General features: G+C 34.1%; 1 protein-coding gene across 2 annotated transcripts; it reads right to left on the bottom strand.

Moving 5' to 3' along the window:
• Nucleotides 1-2,198: 2,198 nt before the first annotated feature.
• On the bottom strand, nucleotides 2,199-9,153 carry LOC147409463 (putative mannitol dehydrogenase). 2 transcript variants are annotated; one of them, XM_086429200.1, is made up of 5 exons: nucleotides 8,992-9,153; nucleotides 4,337-4,450; nucleotides 3,068-3,581; nucleotides 2,731-2,884; nucleotides 2,199-2,538 (listed from the first exon to the last, which is right to left on the bottom strand). In XM_086429200.1, the coding sequence occupies exons 1-5, from the start codon at nucleotides 9,087-9,089 to the stop codon at nucleotides 2,339-2,341; spliced, it is 1,080 nt and encodes a 359-aa protein (XP_086285326.1). In that variant the 5' UTR covers nucleotides 9,090-9,153; the 3' UTR covers nucleotides 2,199-2,338. The 2 variants fall into 2 exon arrangements, with proteins under 2 accessions (XP_086285326.1, XP_086285333.1); XM_086429207.1 differs by lacking the exon at nucleotides 2,199-2,538 and having other exon boundaries at nucleotides 2,717-2,884.
• Between the last annotated feature and the right edge of the window lie 873 nt (nucleotides 9,154-10,026).

The following is a 10,026-nucleotide window of genomic DNA, read 5'->3' on the forward strand; positions in this document are numbered from 1 at the left end:
TAATTGAAAAGATGAGGGATGGCGCTGTAAAAACCTATAAGAGAGAGAACAGAGTTCTCTTTGCTGTTTTTGACGCAGGGAGGTGACACTAATAATTGAAAAGATGAGGGATGGCGCTGTAAAAACCTATAAATTATAATTTAAACGTAATAAGAAATCTCGACCGTCCGATTTAATAATATCCAACGGTCGGGTTACTTTTGTTAAATTGACTGTTAAAACTAATGCATCCGAACGCCTCCCATATATATATATATATATATATATATATATATATATATATATATATATATATATATATATATATATATATATATATATAGGGTCAGGTTCAAGGGCCATATGAGAAAACATATGTAAAAACTTTCGTTTTTAATAAAATTTTGAAATATGGATTAGAAATTTTGGATTGAGCTGATTTTTTGTGAGGATGATCTCTATGATGAGAAGATCATCCAAAAAAAAAAAAAAATCAGCCCAATCTGAAACTTCTAACCCCATTAAAAGTGATTTAGAATGTGGATCGTCGATTTTTTACTAATTTTTATCACTAATTTGTAAATCACTTTTGATGGATTTAGAAGTTTCTGATTGAGCTGATTTTTTGTGAGGATGATCTTTTCATCATAGTGACCATCCTTGCAAAAAATCAGCTCAATCCAAAACCTCTAACTCTTATTTTGAAAAACGAAAGTTTTTTCATATGTCTTCTCATATGGCCCTTGAACCGCCCCCATATATATATATGGTCAGGTTCAAACGACAACCATTTCAACACACATATAGACAACGTGTTTTGTCTTATATGGGCAAAAATGTTTGGAATGGGCTGATTTTTTGTGAGAATGATCTCTGTGGTGAGGAGATCATCCTTGCCAAAAATCAGCCCATTCCAAAACTTCTAGACCGTCCAATTTTTGTTGAAAAATTATAAACGGTCCAATTTTTGTAAATTAATTTTGATGGGGTTACAAGTTTTGGAATGGGATGATTTTTTTGTCAGGATGATCCCCTCATCACAGAGATCATCCTCACAAAAAATCAGCCCATTCCAAACATTTTTGCCCATATAAGACAAACACGTTGTCTATATGTGTGTTGAAATGGTTGTCGCAGGAACCCAACCCATATCCCAACCCATATATATATATATAGGGTCAGGTTCAAGGGCCATATGAGAAAACTTTCGTTTTTTATAAAATTTTAAAATATGAGTTAGAAATTTTGGATTGAGCTGATTTTTTGTGAGGATGATCTCTATGATGAGAAGATCATCCAAAAAAAAAAAAAAAAAAAATCAGCCTAATCTGAAACTTCTAACCCCATTAAAAGTGATTTAGAATGTGGACCATCGATTTTTTACCAATTTTTATCACTAATTTGTAAATCACTTTTGATGGATTTAGAAGTTTCTGATTGAGCTGATTTTTTGTGAGGATGATCTTCTCATCATAGTGACCGTCCTTGCAAAAAATCAGCTCAATCCAAAACCTCTAACTCTTATTTTGAAAAACGAAAATTTTTTCATATGTTTTCTCATATGGCCCTTGAACCGCCCCCATATATATATATTATGTTAAAACATTAGTTTTCATCATTGAAATTTAATTTTAAGTGTTAGGAGTGCTGTAGCTATCCATTTTCAACACCTTTGAACAAACTAAAAAATATTTCTTTTTAAATTTTTTTTGTATATGAGTTTTTATATAATATTTAGAAGGCTGTTGTGTTAGATTACCAATTTAAAAATCCATTTGGGTCAAACCAATCTCAGTAAGACTTGAAATTTTATTAAAAGTGTTTTTCTTTTCCAAGGTTTCATGTACAAAATATTTTGTGGGGGCCACCTGTCAATCACATGTAGTTCAAAGACTTCAGCCTTCTGTTTCTAACGTAGGTTAATCATAAGAAGATATTTATTTGAAATTTTCTCACAATATCTCAATCTCTCTCGCCTCTTCATCTCCTATTGTGACATTTATTGATAGGCAATTATCCTATATACCGCAAGGCAATTATGTTTTAAATTATTTATCTTATAAACAATAATACCATAAGGTAATTATGTTTTTTTTTTTCTTTTTATTATTTAATTTTAATATATGAAACTCTAAATCTGAGTAGGATTCATGTACTTGCATCCGATTTTCTATAAGAATCTACAACTTTCCAATGCTGCATTTCAAATACAACACTAGTTCAAGAATTTTAGGTTGTTATATGGTGTAGACGTAATTCACAACGAGTTGGACTGATAAAACCCACATTGATAATAACACATAAACAGTACTTGAATTATTGACTTATAACATAAGGTTTCAAGTTCTTGCAAATTGGCTTAAGAAGTGAGTGTGTTTGCCACATCGATGACAAATCGATATTTAACATCACCTACAGCAAGTCGTTCCATAGCTTTGTTCACATAGTCCATCGATATAACCTCTATATCCGCTGTTATATTGTGTTTCGCTGCAAAATCTATCATCTCCTGTGTCTCTTTCATTCCCCCAATTCCGCTCCCTGCAATAATCTTCCTACCTATCAAATCAAAATAAACATTTCGATTGTTAGCAAGAACACCATGAAGCATACATATATATATATATATATATATTTAGATTCTGAAATCAAGATACTAAATATAGATGGGAGAATATTCACAATCGTAATAGTTTGAAAATACAATTTTGTTCATTCCAATTAGCGATGATGATGATTACAACAACATACCCATAAGCAAAGGGAAAATAGGTAGCTCTAGTGGCTTCTCGGGAGCACCCAACATAACCAATTTCCCTTGAGTCTTCAATAGTCCAATCAACGGAAGTAGGGGGTGAACAGCTGAGACCGTGTCGATAATTCCATCCATGGTCCCCATGGCAGCCTAAGAAATTAATAATGACAGCATTATAACATGCAGCAAATGCACTATTCCTTCAACAATGTAACATTAACAACACTAATGCTATCAATAGATCAAGTTCGCCACATTGGGTCTGGAATCAAGTAGGTCTACCACTGTATCAATTCTAATTTGACCCAATTTTTTCAGTATATATTTATTTACCTGCATCTCCTCTGGATCACGGCTGACCACGAAAGAGTCTGCACCAAGTCGTTCGATTGCTTCCTTCTTCTTGCTAGCAGAAGTACTGATCACTGTGACCTTCATTCCAAAAGCCTTGGCAAACTTCACAGCCACATGACCAAGTCCACCAAGGCCCACTACACCCAAGTGTTTACCAGGATCACTGAGTCCAAAGAATTTCATTGGGCTGTAGACTGTAATACCAGCGCACAATAGCGGTGCACCCGCATCTAGTGGCATGTTGTCTGGAAAATGGACAACAAAGTGTTCATCCACAACAATCTTATCGGAATATCCACCATATGTTCTAGTGCCATCACTGTAGTCAGCATTGTAGGTGAGTATAAATTTGGGGCAGTAATTCTCCAAGTCCTGAGCGCAACTATCACATGAACGACAAGATCCAACCATGCACCCCACACCCGCTTTATCTCCCACTTTGACTTTTGTTATGTTTCTCCCCACCTCTGTTACTATGCCTACAATCTCATGCCTAAATAACAGGTTATTGTTGATTTTTGTATTAGTACGAGACAAGTCGATAAACAGCTTATGTCTCTATAATATTTTCTCTAACCATCTAATCATAGTAGGTAAAGTACGTGTAATGCATATAACACTGAAGTAGTGAAATTTTCATTGTCCTTGCATCAAATATGTCGAAAACTTATAAATCATCAATCAAGTTGGAGTTCAATAAAGGCTCAAGGGGTTTAAGTGACAAAAACAGGGGACAAGTATTTGTGACCAATACATAGGATTTTCACTTGAGATAACATAAGTCAATTAAGGATATCCTGTAAGCTGCAGTTATAAGACAAGGTACTTATGGAAAGGTACAATGAGTTATTTGTGAATCCAGCAAAGTTGTTCTCGCTGATCTATCTGCTTACTTTTTCTTATGAGAGTAATTCAAGTTGGGAAGGTGCTGCTGGCCAAATAAGGTGGACTCATCCATCATATATAATACAAAAATGGTTTGAAGAGAAATGCGGTTCAAAATGAATTTTGAATTTTAATGTCAATTAACATAAATGACAGTTTTAAACATAGTTAAAGAACATAATAACAAGTTATCATCAAAAAAAAAAAATTGAAACAGAATCAATAGTACCATTAGAACAGCTGATATTCATTTAGAATCATGATTCCATGGCAAATAACCTAGGATATGATTATGACATATACAGCTGAAAGTCATATGCTCAGATAATGACGATTCCAATGAAGATAAAGAGATGAGAGTACCCAGGGACCATAGGATAGACAGAATTGCCCCATTCATTCTTAATGGAGTGAAGGTCTGAATGGCAGATTCCACAGAAAACTATCTTAATGGTAACATCATTGTCCCCATTAGCCCTGCAAAAAAAATTAAATCAGATCAATTACATTCTCCATGGCTAAATCATTGATATTGAGGAATGATTAAAGAATTAAATAAAAAAAGATTAAAATATGAACAATGGACCACATAGGTGTTTTGCTTTGCTTGTGGGGACGCAGGGGATATATATATATATATATATATATATATATATATATGAACAGCGTTATTACGACCCCTATTACGACTCACATTGCGACACACCGTTTTGTCTTATATGGGCAAAAATGTTTGGAATGGGCTGATTTTTTGTGAGGATGATCTCTGTGATGAGGGGATCATCCTGGCAAAAAATCATCCCATTCCAAAACTTCTAACCCCATCAAAATTGATTTACAAAAATTGGAAGGTCTATAATTTTTCAACAAAAATTGGACGGTCTAGAAGTTTCATAATGAGCTGATTTTTGGCAAGGATGACCTCCTCACCATAGAGATCATGCTCACAAAAAATCAGCCCATTCCAAACATTTTTACCCATATAAGACAAAATGGTGTGTCGCAATGTGAGTCGTAATAGGGGTCGTAAGAACCCGACCCTATATATATATATATATATATATATATATATATATATATGTGTGTGTGTGTGTGTGTGTGTGTGAGTCGTGTTGGAGTAACATACGAGTGAGGTCTCAATGAAAAGCATCTTTGATTATGCCACACATCCATGTTAGAAATGTCCTCACAATGTTACTTCAGCATTATTCCATATATATATGGCATTCGGAGGCCCTACAGAGACTCAAACATTGTGCCTAACATTTTTTCAATGTATGGGTTAAAAGTTTCATAATGTTTGGCTCTCTCTAGGGCCTCTGAACGCTTCCCTATATATAGGATCCTTTTGGGCATACAAGTTTAGGGAGACAAGTTGGGAGAAACTTTTTGTCCTATTTGGTTTAAAAGTTTCAAATTGGGCTGATTTTTTATGATGAGATCATCCTCACAAATAATCAGCTCAATCTTAAACTTTTAAGTCATATAGGATAAATTTTATTTCCCAACGTTATTCATGGCTCAATTTTTTTTAGGAAGGAAAAGAGAGATTGTAACCCATTTTTCATAGTTAAGGAAGGAATCTCTCTATAGACATGGACTTAGGCATCTTGCCTAACCACATAAATCTTGTGTTCTTGCTTGATTTTTGTTTTCTTTCTATATATTTCTTTTGCGACAATTGATGTCATTGTTATCAAGAGTGATTACTGTTTACTGGAATTAGGAAACTGAGGCCTTATACGTGCCTATTCAAACACAAAGTGGTTATACCAAATATTGACACACATTTTTAATGCATTAGATCTGATTGGAGGAAAACTTGGGGCTTCAAGTTTTACTGAAATATTCACAAATCCAATAGAAATCATCAATCCTTATAACTTGGCACAATGTTTCAAGAACTATAGGATGATAAGAGATTTTTGGTACATTGAATTTTTTGCCACAGTACTCATAGACACTCTGGTGTGTGCCACTTCAAACCAATACATGTCATGGTTTCAAAACTCGTCCGAGACCAAGATGTAATCACTCAAGTCATCTCGGTATCGCCTAGCAACAAGACAGATGGGCAAGTCAATGTATTGGACGAGATTTAAAACTCACACTCATTTTTCTCATTGTTGAACAAGACGTCTCAAACATATCGAAAAACTCATCCCAGACAACTCGGGGTCTCATTCACCAACGAGATGTCAAAACGAGTTTTAAAACCATGATACATGTGTGCTCATGTGAATGGTGGATCTCACATTCTGTGAGCAAAAAAAAAGTCTTAGAGGATGATGGATAATTAAGTTGTCAGTCTAATAAAATGGTGATTTAATGAATTTTAAAAATATAATATATTTTTCTTAAATTATTTTTATTTTTATAATATAATATTAAATTTGTATTATTTAAACAATTTTCTCAATAATAGAAAATTATGTTCTTATTTTAAAAATATAATTCTAATAACGAATCAAACTAGAGGGGATGTCGCTGCGTGGCCTCAACACGTGAGCCTCCAAGGAGTTAATGCCTGAAATATCTTCTTTGTGGACCTGCGTGGAGGATTGAAGCCCTCCTCCCACTCCTCGACACATGCCACATGCACAATTCAAGGGAATTTTAAAAGAATACACGTCGTGTGCACCCAAGGTGGAGGAATAAAATCCTTCTCCCACACCTCAATACATGCCACGTTAACTATAAAACTAAAGCCTAAAATATTCTCTTTTTAAAGATTCCATGAAATATGGTTAAGGTGCATGTATTGAGGAGTGGGAGGAAGGTCTCATTCCTCCAATTTTTGTACGCGGATGATGTGGCAAGGACAATTAACCGCACATCTTTTTCATTTTGTCATGTATCAGTCATGCATTCATCACGGATCTTTTAAAAAGGAGATACTTTAACATCAATCCCTTGGATTGTAGCATCTGTTGAGTGTGGGACAATGGTTCCTATCCTCTACGAATTGTTTTTGTTCACAAATTACTCAGTGCTTGTCACGTCAAGCGTACAAGGGTAGTATTGTAACTAACAAAGTACTTTTGTAAATTATGAAGGCCATTCAATACACGTGGATATATGTGATTGGTGGATCCCAGACAGATTTCTTTGAGCTCCATGAGCAAAATTGTGTGAGCAAATTATTTTACAATCCTCCACCTGAGTGCATAAGGTGGCAAGTGTTGAGGTGTGGGAGGAAGATTTTAAGAGTGTTGATATTCAAACTAGAAAGCCTTCGCTCCATCAATACTCAATTGAAGTGGCATGGACATTTAACCATAGATCTTTTTTCTAGAGATAAACAACTAAACATTCCCATAAAAATGTGCAATTTTGTATCCTAAGTAAAAAGATTTATGATTCCATGTCCGTACCACATTAACCTAATATCGATCGAGTGAAGACTTTTTAGTTAGAAAATCATTATTCGGATCTTAATCCTCTACCCTAGATGCATAAGATCTACTCATCAAATTAGTATGAATAATGATTTTCTAACTAGAAAGTCATTACTCGACTGACGTGTTATGGACATGAAATCATAGATATGTTTTCTCGGGGCACACAAATTCAAATCCGACTAAAAGATGTGCATCCCGAGGAAATAGATCTATGGTTTCGTGTCTATAACACATCAAGACTGGCAATGAACCGACTTTTATCTGATATCCGATCTAATTAGAAAATTCGGATTTGGATCAATAATTTGGATTTTCGGATCGGATTCGGATTGAAATATATAGATCACTAAAATTTAGGATCAATTATAATCCGATCCGATTGATTTTCTTAATACCAACCCTTTCGTCTAATCGTCTCCCACTTTGATAAAAGGAAATATATATATTTTCTCTCTCGCGATTTGTTAAGAAGGTGAGAAGTCGAGAAGCCATAATCGTACTTCTTCCCCAGGTTTGAACTTCAACTCTCTCTCCCTCTCTCTCGAAGACTTAACGACAGCCATGCTCTCAGGCAGCATTCCTCCAAACCAAGCGCTTAACAATAGCCATGCTTCCATTTGATTGGAAGTGTAATGAAGGAAGAAAGTTGCCCTTGTTGTAGGTGTTTGACTATATTATTATGTGAGATGAAACTTTTCTTTGTCCATGATGTATGATTCTTTGAGATGGAAGGTTAGAGGATTGATTAGAAATTATTGTATAGAATAATTAACACTAGTCCAGCCCGCTTGGTAGTGATTCAAAATGACTTGAAAAGAAAGATTCTATAACAAAATGAAAGCTAAACTTATTTGCTTCATCACCACTCCCAAGAGATTAGGAATCAAAATCTTAAAATTTTTTCCAAATTTAAATCGGATCGATTTTGGATTGTAAAAAACTTAAATCGGATCAGATCAGATTCGGGTCAATGTCTTATTCACCTTATCAGATCTGGACCACATAGTAAAAATTTCGGATCGATAGCGGGTTGATGCTGATCCGGAATCAAACTGATCCAGTCCTAACGAAGACTTTCTGGTTAGAATATCACCACTCTATTAGTATTTATTGTTACGGAAGGTATCAAATTAATATTATTAAAAAAAAAGTCCCTGTCAATTATTTATATATTATAAGCACACCTATCTCTCCTCTCAAAGTCCCAATTCTCAAAAGAAATTATAATATTTACGTTACGTTACAAGAATCATTTCTTACGTCAACAGTACGCCTGGGAGCAGAAGTACACTAACAGATATGGTGCACGACAGAGACAGACTAAGTGCAGTTTGATTTGACTTCAATAGTGAAATCAACATAGGATAATAATAATATAAAATAAAAAATAAAAAAAACAAAATCTGATTTCAATTTTAATTTTTAAATTCATTAAAACTAGACCTAAATAAATATATCAGAAGAAAAAACAAAGTAAAAGATAAATCATAATCAAATTCAAGATTTCTTCAAAATCGAATAAAAGCCCTGTTTTTTTTTTTCTTTTCAAAACAAAACACATAATCGAGCACAAAAACACGTACAGAGAGAATTCTAAAAACAACAAAAATAAAATACCTTCGAGAGAATTTAAAGGGAGAGAGGACACCAGATGTATCTCTCGCTGCCCATCCAAAAGCCTTCTGTGGGTGTTCTTCTTCCGGCGATTTCGTCATTTTAGTTTCACACTCAAAGAGAGAGAGAGAGAGAGAGATGGTAGAGTTGAGAGGTGTGGTGGTAATATTTAAAGATCCACAATAAGACAACCAGGGTCGGTCAGTTTTTTAATTTCTGTCAAAATAGCGAGTTTTTTAAAGCTATAGCGATGTCTAACGCACAGCGTCAAGCGTACAACATAGATGGGAGGAAGCAAACGAGGAATCCTAGAGATCATAGAGATTGCCTAGTGATACTATTTAGAAATCCTTAGGTTAGTGAGACAATTGTTTTTCCCTTGAAAGTGGAAACTACGAAAGGGATGTAGCGACGCAACTAGTGACGGATGGAGTTTAAAAACTTTGATAATGAAATAATTTTTTTATATATAAAAAGTATTCATATTTTTTTAATTATTATATCATCCTGAATTATTGCACATCTTCTGTCTTTATAAATAAATAAATAAAAGAGAGCTTCTATTGCCACACCAACTATTTGTAATGCCACCACAAGATGTGTTCTAATTCTTTATGTGATGTATATACATGAATTGGGGTGGTGCTAGCAAAAGTTGGTGTTGCATTAGAATTTCTCTAATAAAATGTAGACTCTCTCGGTCATTTCAAGAATGTTTAATGTGTGCCTAATATTAATATTTTTTTAAGGTTAATCTTGTGTGTAATATGAAGGGAAGAATGTGCATGAAATTTCAAAGTTGGAACGTATTCGACATTTTTGATAGGGATAGGAACAAAATGTCATGCACTACGATTAGGGAAAATGAAGTTCTACAAATTGGCATCAAGTAAAAGTAAAAGTATATGATTTTCATTAAGTGAAAAATTCATTCATTCTATTGAAATTATTATTGCCTTGATCATCGAAGAGAATTCACAGAAGAATCATGGAAAAAAAAATCAAGAATTATCATTAATAAAGATTTGTGAAGATCTT

This window comes from Akebia trifoliata, chromosome 2, assembly GCF_017979445.1.
Source record: "Akebia trifoliata isolate Shusen 1 chromosome 2, ASM1797944v1, whole genome shotgun sequence".
Taxonomy (NCBI): domain Eukaryota; kingdom Viridiplantae; phylum Streptophyta; class Magnoliopsida; order Ranunculales; family Lardizabalaceae; genus Akebia; species Akebia trifoliata.

Bases quoted from the DNA above. Each gene is read 5' to 3' on its own strand.
- LOC147409463 (XM_086429200.1), bottom strand. From the start codon at position 9,089: ATGACGAAATCGCCGGAAGAAGAACACCCACAGAAGGCTTTTGGATGG. The intron at 3,582-4,336 runs GTACTCTCATCT...CCTGTTATTTAG, and splicing joins GTCTATCCTATGGTCCCTGG to GCATGAGATTGTAGGCATAG. The intron at 2,885-3,067 runs GTAAATAAATAT...TTAATTTCTTAG, and splicing joins GTGATCCAGAGGAGATGCAG to GCTGCCATGGGGACCATGGA.